Below are 18,388 nucleotides of genomic sequence, written 5' to 3'. Positions count from 1 at the left end.
TTGTATTAACCCCTAACAAGAAGTAAACTGATTTGATTTTGCGTGTCATTCTGTATAATGATATAAAGCAAGAATAATACGTAGTACATTTCGATTGCTAAACATATAATTCGTCTAAATGTTTTCGTCTTTGATTCTCATTATCGCTCATTACATACCTTTTACTCTATAAGGTGATAATATATAGACAGCCGAATTATATCATGTACGCTTACATTAAATGCATATCGTATATGAAGTGTAAATTTATTGTTAGAGTTGTTACCGTCTTAAGTTATAAGTTATGACCTTTTAATAATGAACGAGCCATAAGTATAATTGTATTAATCTCGTCAGAGTGGCTCAAACCATCGAGGGATTTTTAGTTCATCAAGACTAGTCGTCTTAAAATATCATTAGTATCAGTCAAACATCATATTATTGGACTTGTGCATAAAGTGGGTTCCATACTTTTTATATGCATCAATCATCTAGGTTAGAGACCAACTTGAGCAATTGTGTGTGGAATAGATAGTTTCTATTCACTCGTGATCTTTATCAATTCGTAGTATTTTTTTGCAGATATTTTTAAATCATTCATTGAATTTTAGCACCCATGTACTTCTTAACTTCACAAAATCTTTGTTACTCTGGCCCTCCATTTTATTCAGCAAAATTTTGTGGATGTCGAATATTAATTATTCTTAAATTTTAATATATACGGAGTACTATGAATGGTTTAAAATTTTATCAAGATATGTGTTTTTTTTTTTTTTATTTAATTTTTTTTTACGAAGATATGTGTTTTATACTATGGGTCAAGAGTTGAGAGTATGATATTTTCATAGACATTTACATTATTTGGGGTAAATAGAACGGAAAATTTAGGTATATTTGCTTAATTATAATTTGAAACTAAAGGGTCATACTTAAAATATTACAAAACCTTATATACACTCAAATGCACTATGTATCCGAGTTATATAAAAAAATTCAAAATAATGCACATTTAGTTTGGTTTTTGTGGATCTGGACTAGATAGGATAGCATACTTCCTTGGGTAATTTTTTTTTTTTTTTTTAAAAACCATATGAAAAACATGAAAAAATTTCAACTATATATGAACCTATATTCCATATTTCTACCTTTGTATGTTAGTATAACATCATTCCAAAATAAAAAGCTAGAGAAAAAACTCATCAATTATGAATAAAGAGATTGTCTTTTGTGGTTGGAGCACTTGGAGGAATATTTAATCATAGACCAGTAGAACATGTGACTATAACACTTACTAAATTGGAAAATTTATAAATTACTACCTTAAAAAGAGGGCCTTTAATACCCCTAAAAAAAAGTTGTTGATTACTACCCCTAAAACCAATTAATTCTAATAACTACAACTCCCTCCGTCCCCGAAAGAACGACCCTTTTGGGTTGATTTCGCGGGTATTAAGAAACATAGTTGGAAGTATAAAAGTGTATGGGAAAACTAATAAAAATACATTGAAAAGGGAAATTTACATGGGAATTGTAAAAAAGTAGAGAGAGAAAGTAATAAAAGTATATAAAAAAGCAAAATTTGCATGGGGAAACTAATTTTGCACAAATATTATTGCAAATTGGAGGGTATTTAAATGCAAATGGGATGAACATTTTGGGACTAAAATTAGGCCAAAAGTGTCGAACTTTTGGGGACGGAGGGAGTATCTTTTTCCCTAATCAGCCTACTTAATCATTTAATGACATCATTATCCGTCTAAATTGTAATTAATAGCTTTTAAACCTTAATTAATTAAATAAACCCTTGCACCACCACCACACCACTATTGCACCACCTCTAGCAGCCCCCTTACCACCTCCGGCAGCTCCCCCACCGTGAATCTTGTTCCCCTTATGATCCCCTAGCGCGAAAACCACCCCTTCCGTTCCTCCACCACAAAATCCAATCTAATCCCCAGTCGCTCCCCCGCCACGATTACTACCTCCCTCCCGCTTCCTACCACAATTTCCACCCCCACCCCTTCCCCTACCATGAAACTCATCCCCCTTTTGTTCCCCCACAACGAATTGTAGCTCCATCACGTGGCTGGGCTGTTTCCAAGGCTTGGGAGAATGGGAGAGGTGGTAATCGGGGTTTGGGAAAAGGGAGGGGATAGGATGGGTTTTAAGGGTAGGGGCAAAGGGAGGGGCAATAATTGCAGTGGGTTTGCGGTGGGAGAACGAGAGAGGGTAGGTTTCGTGGTGGATGACCAAGAGGGGGATGAATTTCGGGGTGGGGAGCTGCCAGAGGTAGTAAAGGGGAGTTGCCGGAGGTGGTGTGGAGGTGGTGCTAGGGTTTATATAATTAATTAAGGTTTTAAAGCTACTAATTACAATTTCATTAAATAATTTTGTCATTAAAATCCTAAGTAGGCTGATTAGGGAAAAAGGTAGTAGTTACTAGAATTAATCGGTTTTAGGGGTAGTAATTAACAACTTTCTTTTTTAGGGTAGTAATTCACAAAGGCCCTATTTTTGAGGTAGTAATTCACAAATTTTCCTAAGCTACTAAATTACTACTTTCTACTGTAATCATTATGCAAGTTTATGGACATAAATTTAGGTATATAGTAATAATAGTGAGCGAGTTTGTTATTTTTTTAATTTAATTTTCATCATGTGAATAAATAGTACATATAAACATCGTAAATTGATTTTAAATGTATCAATAATTTATATACCAACCAAATCACTTTATGACTCGTGAAGATGTGTAAAACAGTGAATTTGTATCCTTAAGTATCCATTGTTATAAATGTACAAATTCACGACGCCTCAATAATTATTACCCCAAAAGCATGTGGTGGCCAGGGTAGAGGCGTTGTGGTGCATATATTCACATGAGATACTTTATACTGAGTCCTGTATATCATTTAATGATCTTGCATAAAATGATCAATCAAATGGACCTAAAAAGGGTATTGAATTCCTTTTACCCTAGCATGTACAAGAAGTAACAAAAACAGAAAAAACTAACTCTCCATGTATAAGCCATAAATGGCACCTGAAACAAAGAAAGTATAAGGAGAAAGCTAGGCTAATTTAACTATTAATTTTTTGTTTTTAATGAAAGCTAGCTAGCACTGAACCACTGAATTATTGAGGCTACCAGATATAGCCCGACATATTTTATCTATAAGACTATTAATTCATTACAAAAACGTATCTATGAATTTTATAGCCTCTTGTTTGTTTGCAAATTGCATTGTCTTCTCAATTTCATTAAATTACTTAGTAGTTTAATTTGCTAGGGTGTTTAATTAAGTCACTTATAAAAACAAATACTGTTAAGCCTTGTATAGCTAATGGGCCTAGGTTACCGGGCCCTAATCTCTTGTTAGGTTGTATGTATATTTACTTGCTCATACAGTAATACAACTAAGGAAAATCAATTCCTGACATGGTATTGGAGCCTCTAAATTTCTAAACCCTAATTTTTTTTTTTCCTTTTCTCACTAAACCCTAAAAAAAAAAAAATATCTTCTCTTACACTCTACGCTTGATCAACAATGGTGGATGAAGGCAAGATTGGTTCTTCTTCTTCTTTCTATAATCAACAAAGTACTTTGAAGTATGATAATTCTCTATTGAAACAACATGATAAGTCGCGTTTGTTTTGTACCCACTGTCATCGTATAAAAGGATATATGTTATGTAATTAGTACAAAATACAATGTTGAGTTATTGATATATTCCCTCTGTGGCTCTGTCTTGTGTCTTCTGAAGATAGGTTTAGTTTTTGGACATGTATAGACTATTAACATGGAAAAATCATTACAAATGGAGTTACTCTAGTTTTTGAAAAATCTTTAACTTTTGAATATAGTTTTAATGTTAGGAGTAGTAAAGAAGAAAAAATTAATAGAAGTTCTAAAAGAAATTTATCTATTTGCATTGTACATTCGAACTTAAATGAATCTAAGCAAATCATAAAATATTGAACATCATATCAATTATCAGGTCTTGTCATCTTGTGATGTTTAACATTCATGTGTTTAATTGTAACTTGAAGCTTTAAAATCATAAGAATTCCAATGAAACACCGGCTCATTTTCAAAGCAAAACCCTGATGTACAATAGAAATAAATTAAATTTAGATCATATTTAATTCGCTAGGCAAATTACGTAAAAATCAAACATCTAAACATACCAATAAGATAGTTTAAAATTAATTAGTCTCGCTCTTACCTTGAATATTTGAATGAAAAATAAACCCAAATGTACGCACACCACATTAATTATGAAATTTGAAATAGAAGTCAATCAATACATTTCCTCTGAAATTTTGTGAGAACTTATTTGTAAACTTGCTGTCAACCCAATTAACCAAATAATCACTACAGTAATCCTCAATTATTCTTATCCAATTAAACCACATAATTAAAATTGTACATGCAATTAATTAATTAATTAATTAATTAGAAGATTTCACTAGTAGGCTAAGCTAGTAGCCAATGTAGTTAAAAAGGAGTGCTTCTAATTGAGACAACTAAGGTGATATTCTAGTAGCAAAGACCCCCATTTATATCTTTTCACTTCCTCTAGTAATTTTTGTTAAAAAATTCTATTCCACTTTTTTTGTTATTATTTTTATTAATATTTTTTTTTAAATGTACAATTTATTTAGCTTTTCCAAGTGTTTCTTAAGGACCAGTGTAGCACATGGGTGCTAATTAATTTTTTACACAAACTTACAAACAAATCCTACTCATACATATTTAACCCTTTTCATGACTCCACCCTTTATAAACACACCAACACAACCCCTATTTCCCTCACTCAACAACTAACCTTCTTTCAAACCCTTACAATCCCTTACCTTAAACTACATCCCCTAACCAACCCTCATCATGGCTACCACCACCAAGCTCATCGCGGCCATCCTCATCCTTTCCCTCGTAACCCTATCACCCGTATGCAACGCGTGTTGTGGTTGCACTACTCCCCCACCCGTTACCCCTAGCACGGGCAAATGCCCTATTGACACACTTAAACTTGGTGTATGCGCGGACGTTCTAGGGCTAGTCCATGCCGTGATTGGTAGCCCACCCTCTGGTACTCCATGTTGTGCCCTAATCAAAGGTCTTGCTAACCTCGAAGCCGCTCTTTGCCTTTGTACTGCCATTAAGGCTAACATCCTTGGCATCAACTTGAATGTGCCTGTTACCCTAAGTGTTCTCCTTAGCGCTTGCCAGAAAGATCTTCCAGAAGGATTTAAATGCTAATTATTTTAAGTTGTTCAATTTATTTATGCATGGAAAATTACAAGAAAAAAAAATTAGTAGATTATAAGAGAGTGGATGATTTTTAGCTCTCATATAATATTCATTTATGTATTCATAATTCATGCATACCTAGCTTATAGTAAAATTATATATAAGTGTTCATAATATTGTGAACATTGATATATAACTATATTTGCTAGGTTTTTTTTTTTTTCTTTTTTATTCAACATTATTGCATGATTTGCTTGTATTATTAATTTCAATGTACTATTTACTGGATTTTTAATTTAATCATGTTATTGTTATATTTTTATTTAATTTTGTTAATAGGTGTTTTTGTTTTATTGTGATTTAATTTTGTGTTAAGAGTCCCCTTGCTACATGCACCAGTGATTCAGTGCATGTGAATTGTTTCCAGTAAGATTTTCTGTGTTCATTGACCCACATATATTTCTATCGTGAGTGGTGTACGTGTATGTATCTAATGTATGTACAATATTAAGCTTTATTTATTTTGTTTGAGCCACTTTCATTATTTGTGTTTGGTACGTTACAAAAGTGACAAATCAAATAAAATGACAATGGAAATTTGGCATATAATGTGGTTCTAACAACGTTTGGTGCATACTTCGTATAACATATACGTGAGTTGTGAGTATATACGATACTTCGTATGAGTTTTCTATTTAAATAGCGACGTTTTTATATTAAATCTATTTTATGTGGATTTATAACAAACAGCTTTTTTAAAAAAAATTAAAAAAAATTAAAAAATATGTATGTTGTTTTCTGAATTTTTGCATAATACCCTAAAAAGGCAACATCCTTGAGTCCTTAACTTAAAAATAAAATTATAATGAAGGATAATTTGGACTGCATTAATATACTAAATACAGTCATATATGGTACGGTAGAAAATTAAAGAAGTTTTGATAATAGGGAAATTAAGATATTGTATCTATATTCGTTGAAAGAATTTAAGTGAAATTAAATCAAATATGGTGACCTATAGGCTCTAGGAAGAGACTAATATGTGTGTTCAACACCAGGAGTGGTTCGATACTAAGCTAGATTAGGTACTAAGCTGGATTAAGGACTGTAATTAAATCCTTTTAGCGGTTATGAGGGATCATGTTAGGATGATAGAGATGATTGATGATATGGGAGTTGACAGGTGATAGAGATTTGGTTGATTAAAGGTAAATACGGAGTGGATGCCAAAATTGATAATGCTAAAATGAGACTATTTACTTCATATTTAGATTGAGACTGATGGAATGTCTAGGGTTGGCAACATATTCAATTGCCAACATTATACAGCAATTTTCCATCTCATCAACTGATGATTCCAGACATACATATTTTTTATAAGAGAAATTATATTGGTCTATTTTTTTCCATGCAATCAACTAGTTGAGACTTAGACTTACTCATAATAATGATTAATAATTGTCCATTACACCGTAGTATGAAAGCTATATTGTTTTAAAAACATGCTCCGTACTCCATAGTAAGTGGCTTATATGATGATTTCACTATCATGCTATCTTAGGCCGGCACGTGTAACTCATGCGTAAATGATACTCGCCAACCTCTCAATCACATGCACAATTAACTATCGTATGTGTGTTCGTTGTGTACCTCAAGCGCGATTGTGCGAGCACCATGCTCGGTGCTCCATGGTGCTCGAGGGTTGTTCAATATATATTTGCCCCGCCAGGTACTACAAGATTAGACATAAAGAAAATAGTAACAAAAAGGTCACTTGCACCTTTTTATTTTTATTATTATTACAGACATGTGATCCTCCCTCGTTCTTTCATGTCTCTCTCACCTTTCACCTTGTTCTTGTGACCTTGTCCGTTGCTACTTGTGTGAGTTGTGTCTGTCTTACTCTCACAGTCTCACTAACAAAATTTTGAACATTATCTCCCTAATAAAACCTTAAGTTCTACATTGAATTTTTTGCTTGAAATTAAAGGCGAAAATAAATACCTATCTTACTCCTTTTTAATTTTCATTATAATAACTTGAATTAACCATTCCGGCCATAACTAGCTAGAGATTTTAATTTGCATTAGCCTCATATCATCCATATGTGATCAACAAATCCTATTCACTTTTTTATCTCGTTGTTGCTATTTTCATATTAGAACACCTTATAAGTTACTCATAATACAAAAATGAAAATTCCAAAATCTTTCTATTTCTCCTCATCGTGCACACTTAAATACTTGATAACTAACTGATTTGAGAATTGGATCATGTAGTTCCTAAAGCAAATGGAGAGGATATGAATGTATGATACCAAAACAAAGGATCACCAACCTACTAATAAGAGAATATTATCTTCCTTAGGCATAACTTTGATGATGAGCTAAGCCTACAGCAACCACCAAGCCCTTTGCTAAGGGAACGTCTATTATGCATACATGTGTATATATAGTAAGGTACGTACGTACTTCTAAGGGTAATTTTTTGTTCATTTGAAAGTATTCGTTCATTTTTGACAAATGATATACACTTTATACACCTCACGATCTTTAAATAAAGTATGTACACCTAGCTGAGTGTGTATAAGAATTTTCACTGCCTATCATTTCACCATGTATTTCTCCTATTGGTCCGGCCTACAAATAATGTGTATGTATGTGTTATCATATCATTGTTATTATTATATATATTATATACTCCCTCATCTTTGGTTATATTAAGGGCAAACATCTAGCTACACCTTTTTAGAATGTCACTACTTTTTGTACTGTTAATTTTTTCCCCATACTTTTTTTGACGTTACACTTGATAACACGTTTATATATTCATTTTATATGTTATATTTGCGGGTTTTTATCATGTTTTCTACATAGTTTTAATCTTTTAGAGCTATTATTCTTTATATTTCGATATTGTTCTCCTTGGTTTGTTTTATTTTGATTTTTGTAGGAATTGGGCTAGATTTGCTAGAGGTTTGCATTGATCGTGATTCGACTTGTTAAAGGGAGAAATTTACATACAATAATGGACATGGAAGCCACCTCCACGGCTTGCCTGTGGGCGTACAACTCTCTCCACGGCCATCCTGTGGCCAACTCGTTTTCACATGGCAAAGAGCAGCTATGGCAGCCTTCTCCACGGCCTGCCTGTGGTCGAACACAGCTCTCCACAGCCTACCCGTGGTGGCTCCTAATTGCTGCGTTTTAGGACCTTAATTATGTTAATTTAGAGTCCTAAGCCCACTAAAATTCCTAGGATATATATAGACTAATAACAAGATAGAAAGGGGAGACTTTTATCATCACAATTATTCCAATTTATACGTTGGTTTTTCTTGTTCTTCCAACTTTGTTCCATTGAAGATTAATTCAAGTTCTCCATTAATTCAAGTATTTCTTCTTCTCTTTCTTTCTTATTATTATTGTCATTATGTTTTCTTTCGTTAATTATTTCGTTTATTTAATCAACATGTGTGAGTAGTTTTATAATCTAGAGTTAGGTTGAACCCTAATATGGATTAATACGTTGTTTGATTCTCAATCCCATATTTATTTTAATTTATAATTCCTCTTTATTAGGGTTGGTTTTATCATCAATGATTAACTAGAAATAGTATTATTGAATGTGATTAGGTTTACAATGAAAGTTGATTCTTAATCGATTTTAGAACCCTAATTAAAAGTAAGAATCTTTATGCATGAAAATAGCTAATTATTCTTGCTAGGACTTATGGGATGATGTTCTTAATGTCTTTAATATGTATGACTCCATGAAAATAGGTATGATTGCATATTAGGGAAGTTATTAGTTGATCGAAAGAAACTCTTAGTATTTGTTGTAGGGAGCACCCGTCCTGTGGAATATCTTTGATTTGATTGTGGGAAAGGGATTATTTTGACGTATTGATCTATATTAGTGGGGATTCCTAATTCTAGGTGTTTTAGTTTATATTAATCTTCGTGTTAATTTATTTTCTTAATATTCCGTAGTTAGTAGTTAATACTCTTCATCTTTGAATTTGTTACTTGCTTAGTAATAACTTGAGTCTAGATAGTTTAGGTGAACCATAGTCTCTGTGGGATCGACCCTGACTTACCCTGCTACATAATTAGGAGGTCTAGTTAGGTATTATTTTTGTTAGGTGTGCGACCGCCTATCAACACTCAACTTAACACTCCATATATTTTTACCCCTTTAAACGTCATGACATTTTACTATTTTTAGGACGGCGGAAAAAATAAACATTTTCATATAAAACCTTTGGGTCTCAATAATACAATTCAATGGGGTTAAATTGTGAAAGCTAAGTGCTACAAAACAAGGACATTCATTTTGGATCTAAGTTGCATGTAGTCTTGTAGCATTGCGAAACATGTTTGTGCATGAGATAATCTATCTAGGGCTGTCTTATAAGCATACCATTCATTAGAATGTTTGTTATTGGACATCATAGGATAACGTATAGCGACACGTGTCACGTATTGGGTGGGGGATACTAGATATCTACTTCGAATTATATTAGAAAGGGAAAGAGTGATGTATGGATGAATACCAAGCGTATCTAACGATCATACTAAAGACATTATTCCTAAGATCCTACGTTCTAGGACACCCTGGCCATGCAAATAAATACCCAATTACAAAGGTTTTTTTTTTTTTTTTTTCTTTTTGTTTTTTTTGGGACACAATATCTATTTTATTTAAGATAAGGTTAGTTACTTCTTGAGTAAAAATATTTCATAAAATGAAGATAAAGGTCGAAGAGTTGAATCATTATATTAGTGTAAATTCATCTATGTTTGAACGAGATGATAAAATTATACTCTTGTACGTATTACTTATACGAGTATTATACTCATCTCATACACGTATACATACAAGAGTATTAATACTGATAATTTGATATTCTCGCTTTCTCGATACGCATGATTTGTGTCTCTATTCGGAATAAAAGACGTAAATATCAAAGTATGATAGATATTATTGTTAAAAGTTATTCGAAAAGAGATTTATGAATATCACATTAGTGATGATGACTTGGTGTTTGTTGTTGAATATATCCAATATATTCTAATTTACAATTTGTTGATATCTTTACTAAATCTTTGTCCTCTAATTTAAAAAGTAGTCTATACAATAGAATATATATGTATAAGGACATATATGTGTAATAGGTATATATAATTATTCTTGGTTTAATTTATACAGTAATGAAGACAATCAGTGAATTTCCATGAATTCTACTTGTTTTTTGTTTGCTTATTATGTTTCTTTCATGCTTAAATTTTGTTTTATGCAACAATTTCCATCTAATAGCTGTATTTCCTTTAGGTTGATATGTATGTCACCTCCCAATTCAATTATCATTAAGTTCAAAAGCGTCTCTATTCTTTGGATCTACCCATTTTTATCAGTACACCGCGACAGCTTGCTTGAAAAAGAGAGGGTTCTGAGACGACTTTGTCAAAGTACGTAGAAACTAGAAAGAAAGCTACAAAAGGAAGGTTGTACCACTGCATTGGCCGTATTGGCAATGTGTGCAGCACTTTGATTGATAACAACTTGGTCTTGAGGTCACAAAGTCCTCGAACCTACTACGGGTTGGTCGAGGTCCAGATGATCAATCTCTTTAGAGGTATTTCTTTAAAGACCAGGAGATTAATTCGGGATTGAAAATTAGTAGGACTTCATTCTAGTTTCTTTACCAACTAATCTATACACTATAATAAACTTAGTTTTCGTTTTCTTGCAAGAGCGCTAACTCGTGCCCTTAAGAGTGAACATGGTTCACATTTCACAATCACAAATTAAAATATACTACGTACTTGTATGGATTGGATTACGAAGCTACATATGGAAACCATGCTATCATGTTATAAACTGTACTTATATATGTGTCTTCCAATTATATACTTGTACGTTAAAAGGCCCACAAGACAACGTGTTGCTACACAAGACCACGATATAAAATAAGCCTAACAAAAAGCCCACATTAAGTAGCCCAATATAGTATTGGACTTATTGGACTTCCCTTCCTAACAAGTATCCATCACATTATGATATGAGTCCTGATTTGTTGCAAAAACCTATGTTACATGCACTTGGGTATTCATGTCCGACACGGGTATGTGTCCAAATGCCTGATTCGACTATTTTATAAAAAAGTTTCATGATATTGAACTAAAAGTGAAGTATCCAAGTGTCATATTCATATCCGAATGTCAAGGGACCGACATGGGTACTTGAAGTGAAATGATGAGTCCATGTAACATAGCGTGCAAACAACACACTCCTAATCAGATTAATATAGAAATCACAAATAAGTACTCCGTAATTCCAGTTATTTGTTGTCGGTTTATAAAATCTAACATGCTTTTAATAAGTTTGACTTAAAAAACGGATCAAACAACCTATATCATATATCTTTCGAAATTAAAACCAAAAGATAAAAATCGACAATGATAATGTAACACGACTTGGTAATTTACAGTAATAAACTAATACTCGTATTAGCCTCTAAACTATTTTATCTCAGTTGAGTTGTCCAGTTTATTAAACCATTGTACAATTTCCGATCAGCTAAGAGAATAACTATGTACACGCACACTTCATTTCCCTGTAACACTTTTCACATGCAAATTTTGTATATTCACCTTTTAAATTGAAAAAATAAATTATACATCGCACCTGAAGTCCTGAAGAGCAATAATTTTACTAAGCCAACTGATATCCACAATACAACTTGAACGCTCGTGTTATAAACCACCTATGAATAGAGGTGTCAAAACCATACTCGACCCGATCCGAAACCGATTTCCGACTTCGACTTGCATGGAAACTGATTAGGGGATTTTTTCCCACCAATCACCATCTGACAAGTGGACCAATCAGGTTCCGCCATGTGTCCTTCACATGGGCCAATAGGAGCCTGCCACGTGTCAAGCAATGATCCGTCCACTATGGACCAATTACGACACGACACGTGTCCTTCTCATGACACCTGGGATAACCAGTCACCTAGGCCCAACTTCCGAGGGAAGCCCAATCAGCCCAAGGTTAACCTAAACCTAGATTGACACGTTTCCCGAGGTTATAAATACCTCCCTTAATCCTCATTAAGGGAGATTACGCTAAAAAACAGATTACACACATTAAACACTCTCACCTAGAGAGACCCAATCACTTTAATTTCCGCATTAATTACTCCTTAATCAAGTACTAACTTGACCGTCGGAGGCGGATCTCCAATCATCCGGAGCATCCGTTTGTTTTGCAGGTACAGGCGTCCGGTTCCAGTCTCGGAATTGTAACTCTCCCGCAGGACATCAGAAAACCCCGAAACATTTGGCGCCGTCTGTGGGGAGAGTACTTCTGAGATGGCATCCACGTCTGTACCGACTCCTGAAGAGAGGCGTCCTCTAGACGACCCTGAAGTTCAGTCGGACCACGATACTGAGAATGAATTTGAAGTTGAAGTTCATACAGCTTCAGACGGGACCCTAAGGGCCCGACGTACCCGTCATACCGAAAGGAGGGAACGGGAACATCTTCAAACTGGAAGTGAGCCAGCAGGCGCACCGCCTGTTCGGCAACAGCCGACTGATGGGTCTGCTCCCATCACAAGGAACGAACTCATGACCTTCATGAGGGACTTCAAGGGAGAAATTCAAGAGTTGATCAATAAGAAGCCGCCTGCTCTGGACAAGGAGCAGTCGGCTAAGAAACCCTCCACTTCACTGAAGAGGAAACCAGTTCAAGGGCGAGAGGCGACCCCTCATCCTAAATCTAGGAAGTGGGAGCCACCTGCCCTTGATTTCACAAAATACCGTTTCCCTACTCCAGGAAATAGGAAACCTGTTCGTCATATTCAGGCGGACGGGTCGAGGAAAACATACACAGACGCTCGGCTACTGCTAGAGCAGAAGTAGAGTGACCGATTGTCAGAGTCGGCCTCTACTTCAAACTTCCAAGACAGTCTGCGAAATACCTCAATAAGGCATACTTAGTCGTATCATGAGGGTCAGTCAGGCGGCACCTCCCGTCAGTCCGACTTTCATAGCGACCAGGCGGTACCAAACTTACCGTTTGTACCGCAACAACAGTATTTTTTACATCCACCTCCGTTTGGTGGACATACAGCAAAAAATTTCCAACCTATGGACTGGCAGCTACGGTTGCTTAGACTTGGTGAACAGCCGTCGGCCTTCTCCAAGGAAATTACTGAAGCCGCTCAGCCGGCCAAAGTGAAAAATGTATTAGTAGGCGCCTATGACGGCACTACTAACCCAGAAGACCATCTGATGGCATTCACTAACCTGATGTACCTTCAAGGGTTGGATGATCCCACTTGGTGCAAGTGTTTCCCAGCGACTCTCAAAGGAATTGCACAACAATGGTTCGGCAACCTGTCGACTGGTTGTGTAAATAACTTCAAGACACTTGCTTACTTATTCACCTCCAACTTCGCCATGAACATCCCTGCGAAGAAGACGACCCTTGATTTAGGAACAATTCAGCAGGGCGAGAAGGAGGGGCTTCGTTCTTACATCAGGCGGTTTAACCTGATGAGAATACAGATTCAAGGGTTACCGGATGAAGTAGCCTATACTGACTTTTTCAGAGGTCTCAAAGACGGGTCGACCTTCAAATTTGGTTTGGTCCGAAAGAGGGTGGCGACTCTTCAAGAGGCCTTGATTGAAGCGGAAGCCTATATACAGGCGACTGATCTTTGTAGTACGGTAAAACAGTCAGACGAGAAAAGGTCCGACAAAAGAGAAGGACGACAGAAACAGTCGTCAAACAAAGACGAGAAGAGAAAAGAGGTCTGGGCGACTGATTCCTCTAAACAGCCGGCCCAGAAAAAGAAAAAAGAATTCAAACCATACTCCCCAAAGTATGCGTTTAACAAGGATAGCCAGTTTATCCTAAAGGAAATCAAGGGACGGATCTCAATTGAGAAGCCGGTCCCCATGAAGGGTTCTGCAAACAACCGGAACCAAGAAAAATTCTGTGCTTATCATGAAGATGTTGGTCATCACACCAATGAATGCATCAGTCTCATGCGGTATCTGGACCGCCTGGCTGAGCAAGGTGATCTTGACACTTATATCAAGAAATCTACGGGGAACACTTCCTCAAAAAAGCAGTCGACCAAAAAGAATCAACAGGCCGACAGCTCCGATACAGATGATGCAGCCGTCTACACCATTGCAGGCGGCTTCTCAGGAGGCGGCCCCACTATTAGGGGCAACAAAGACAATATCAGACGGTTAGATGTAAATTCCGTTCACCAAGAACGGCCCTCCAAATATTCATTTCCTGAGATTGTCATCACTGAAGAAGATCTAGGAGGGGTAAGAGGGCCGCATGACGACCCTATCGTTATTGAATGTAAAGTGGCCAACCAGAGAGTTGGCCGAATCCTCATAGATACCGGAAGCTCCTCAGATCTCATCAGTAGCAAATGTCTGTCGAAACTAAAATATCAGACTGATTGCATACATCCGGCATCCCACCCTTTAGTAGGGTTTGGAGGAGGAGTCGTCCACCCAGTGGGACGAGTGGATTTACCCATCCGCCTGGGCGAAAAAGGGGAAGGACGACACATGGTAGTCCGGTTCCTGGTAGTAGAAGAACTCTCGGCCTACAACATGATTCTGGGACGACCAACCCTGAATAATTCCAAGGCTGTTATAATCCCATCTCTTATGTTGCTCAAGTTTGAGAGGGATAATGGAACAGTCGGGTCCCTAAGGGGAGATCAGAGGATGGCCCGAGAGTGCTATCTCTCGGATGTCAAGCCCACTGTTATGGCCTCTGGGTCGAGTGGTGGAAAAATAGACCTTGACAATGTCAAGGAGAGTGCGCCTGTTCAAGAAGCAGGCGGCAAGAAGAGAAAGGCATCCCAGACAGGGGCCGCACGAAAAGACAGAAAATAGCAATCATTGGCAGAGGAGCGGTCGGATGAATTCCGCCCTCAGCCGGCTGGTGAGCATACGGACTTGATCTTAGACGATTCACGTCCTGAGCGAACATTCAAAGTTGGGACGACTGCTCTGAGAGTCCTGGGTGACGACTTTCACAAACTATTGAAAGAATACAAGGACATCTTTGCATTCGAAGTCCATGAAATGCCAGACATTAGTCCTGATCTGGCGGTACATAAACTGGCCGTGGATCCGAAAAAGAAGCCGGTACGGCAGAAGAAGCGGAACCATGGCGAAAAAAGAAGTCAGGCGGCAGCCGCCGAAGTTAAAAAATTACTTGATGCAGGGTTCATTCGGCAATGTTACTTCCCAGACTGGGTTGCAAATGTGGTGCTTGTTAAAAAGCCGAATGGCACCTGGCGAATGTGTGTAGACTACACAGACTTAAACAAGGCGTGCCCCAAAGACAGTTACCCTCTGCCTAAAATTGATAACCTGGTCGACTCAATAGCCGGCCATGCTTTGATGAGCTTTATGGACGCCTACTCTGGTTTCCATCAAATTCCTTTATGGAAGAAAGATCATGAGAAGACGGCCTTCGTCACTGATCAGGGGTTATACTGTTACACGGTCATGCCGTTTGGTCTTAAGAATGCCCCGGCCACTTTCCAGCGAATGATAAACACTGTGTTCTTTGATCAAATTGGGAGAAATGTCGAGGCATATATTGATGATATGATTGTCAAGTCTAAACTTCAGAAAGATCATCTGTCGGACCTCCGAGAAACTTTCGCCACACTCAGGCGGCACCATGTCATGCTCAATCCCAAGAAATGTGTCTTTGGAGTTGAGTCTGGGAAATTTCTCGGATTCCTTATCAATCAGAGAGGAATAGAGGCGAACCCTGAGAAGGTGCAGGCGGTCATTGACATGCAGTCGCCTCGTACCATCCGAGAGGTTCAGAAGTTAACAGGTTGTCTGGCGGCCTTGGGAAGATTTCTAAGCCGATCAGGCGACAAATTCCTATACTTTTTCCAGGCAATTAAGAAAAAGGCAAGGTTTGAATGGGGGCCGGATGCTGAGGCGGCCTTCCAGAAATTGAAAGTTCACTTGCATTCCTTGCCGAGGCTGGTCAGCCCTTTGCCCAAAGAAGTACTCTACATGTACCTGGCCGTCTCTGATCATGTGTTAAGCGTTGTTCTCCTTGCTGAAAGAGACGGTTTTCAGCTCCCGGTCTACTTTGTCAGTCATGTACTGAAAAATGCCGAGTTGAGGTATCCCTTAGTGGAGAAATTTGGTCTTGCACTCTTCATGGCTGTTAAAAAATTGAAGCCCTACTTTTTGGCACATGCAGTCGTCGTGTATACAGACCAACCTATCAAGCGGCCACTGACCATCATGGAGTCGTCAGGCCGAATGATCAAATGGGCCATAGAAATACAGAGCCTCGAAGTTACTTTCGAGCCTAGAAAAGCAGTGAAGGGGCAAGCCTTTGCTGACTTTATTGTTGAGATGACTCGTCCTCCGGACTCTCAAGTTACAGACCAAGTCTGGAAGGTATATGTGGACGGAAGCTCTACTTCAAATGGTTGTGGAGCAGGCGTCATATGTCAGTCGCCAGAGGGCGACAGGTACGAGTATGCTTTACGCTTCAGTTTTCAGGCCTCAAACAATGAGGCAGAATATGAAGCTTTACTAGCCGGAATCCGCATGTGCAAGGCGGCAGGAGCAAGAAAAATAGACGCCTGTTCCGATTCACAATTGATAGTGAGTCAGTACAATGGCGAATACGAAGCAACCCATCCGGCGATGATCAAGTATTTACAGGCGGTCCGACAAGCAGTCGGCTCCCTTGAGGATTTCCATCTGACCCAAGTGCCGAGATCAGAAAACAACCAGGCGGATGCACTTTCAAAATTAGCATCATCCGCCTCCTGTGATACTCCTCGAACTGTTTTTTGGGAAGTAATGGAGAGGAGAAGCATTGAGGAAGAACCTATTGGAATCTTAGACAGAAGCTCAACCTGGATGGATCCAATCAGGGCATATCTGACAAATGGTACCCTGCCGGATGATCATCAACAGGCGGCAGCACTGAAAAAACGAGCAACCAGTTTTGAAATAATAAAGGGAGAACTTCACAAAATGGGGTACCTTCAACCCTTCTTAAAGTGTGTTACTCCAGAAAAGGGGCGAGAGATACTGGACGATCTTCACTCTGGTTACTGTGCTTCCCATATAGGCGGTAGGACGCTTGCTCAACGGGCAAGGCGGCAGGGCTACTTTTGGCCTACTTTAGAAGCAGATGCGATGGTGATGGTGAAAAAATGTGACAAGTGCCAAAGGTTTGGCAAACTAATTCACCGTCCGGCTACTGACCTCACTACCATTCATAGCCCACTACCGTTTGCTAAGTGGGGCATGGATATTCTGGGTCCATATACGCCTGCTACAGGCGGAAGGAGGTACATACTTGTTGCCGTCGACTACTTCACTAAATGGGTAGAGGCGGAGGCTGTAAAGGGAATCAAGACGAAGGATGTAATTTCATTCATTTGGAAAAATGTCATCACTCGGTTCGGGGTTCCCATGTCTATGGTTTTTGATAATGGTCCCCAATTTGAGACGTCTGTTCTCAAAAGCTGGTTGGGTGACCAAGGAATTGCACACTACTTTGCATCTGTCGGCCGTCCACAAGCAAACGGCCAGGTAGAAGCCTTTAATAAAATCATCTAAGACGGTCTCAAGAAAAAGATTGAACGAGCAGGCGGCCTATGGGCGGATGAATTACCGCATGTTCTCTGGGCCATTAGGACGACTGAAAAAGGGGCGACTGGAGAAACTCCATTCCTCCTAACTTATGGTGCGGAAGCTGTTCTTCCAATAGAACACTACGAGCCGACTCTTCGAGTAATGCTATATGACGAAGAGGCAAACTGGGAAGCCATGCGCCTGGCATTAGACTCACTTCCTGAAAGGAGGGGCAATGCTGTCTTGCGCCATGAAATTTAGCGCCTGAGAATGACTAGATCATACAACAAAAAAGTACACAGGCGTCCACTCAAAGTGAGGGACTTTGTACTTAGAAAAATGGAAGCAGTTGGTAGGGCTAATGAGTCTGGCAAACTAACTCCCAACTGGGAAGGACCCTACCGAATCTGTGAAGAGGTCAGGGACGGTACTTACCGTCTGGGAACACCAGACGGACAACCGTTGCCTCGAACT

General features: G+C 38.1%; 1 protein-coding gene across 1 annotated transcript; it reads left to right on the top strand.

Annotated features, from left to right (window-relative positions):
- The first annotated feature begins 4,773 nt into the window (after positions 1 to 4,773).
- Positions 4,774 to 5,296, top strand: LOC110705310 (14 kDa proline-rich protein DC2.15-like). The gene has a single exon (XM_021883148.1). The coding sequence runs from the start codon at positions 4,869 to 4,871 to the stop codon at positions 5,241 to 5,243; it is 375 nt and encodes a 124-aa protein (XP_021738840.1). The 5' UTR covers positions 4,774 to 4,868; the 3' UTR covers positions 5,244 to 5,296.
- Positions 5,297 to 18,388: the final 13,092 nt, after the last annotated feature.

This window comes from Chenopodium quinoa, unplaced genomic scaffold (assembly GCF_001683475.1).
Source record: "Chenopodium quinoa cultivar QQ74 unplaced genomic scaffold, ASM168347v1, whole genome shotgun sequence".
NCBI classification, from domain to species: domain Eukaryota; kingdom Viridiplantae; phylum Streptophyta; class Magnoliopsida; order Caryophyllales; family Amaranthaceae; genus Chenopodium; species Chenopodium quinoa.
Note: the sequence above shows the minus strand (reverse complement) of the source record. Positions and strands in the feature narration are given on the sequence as shown.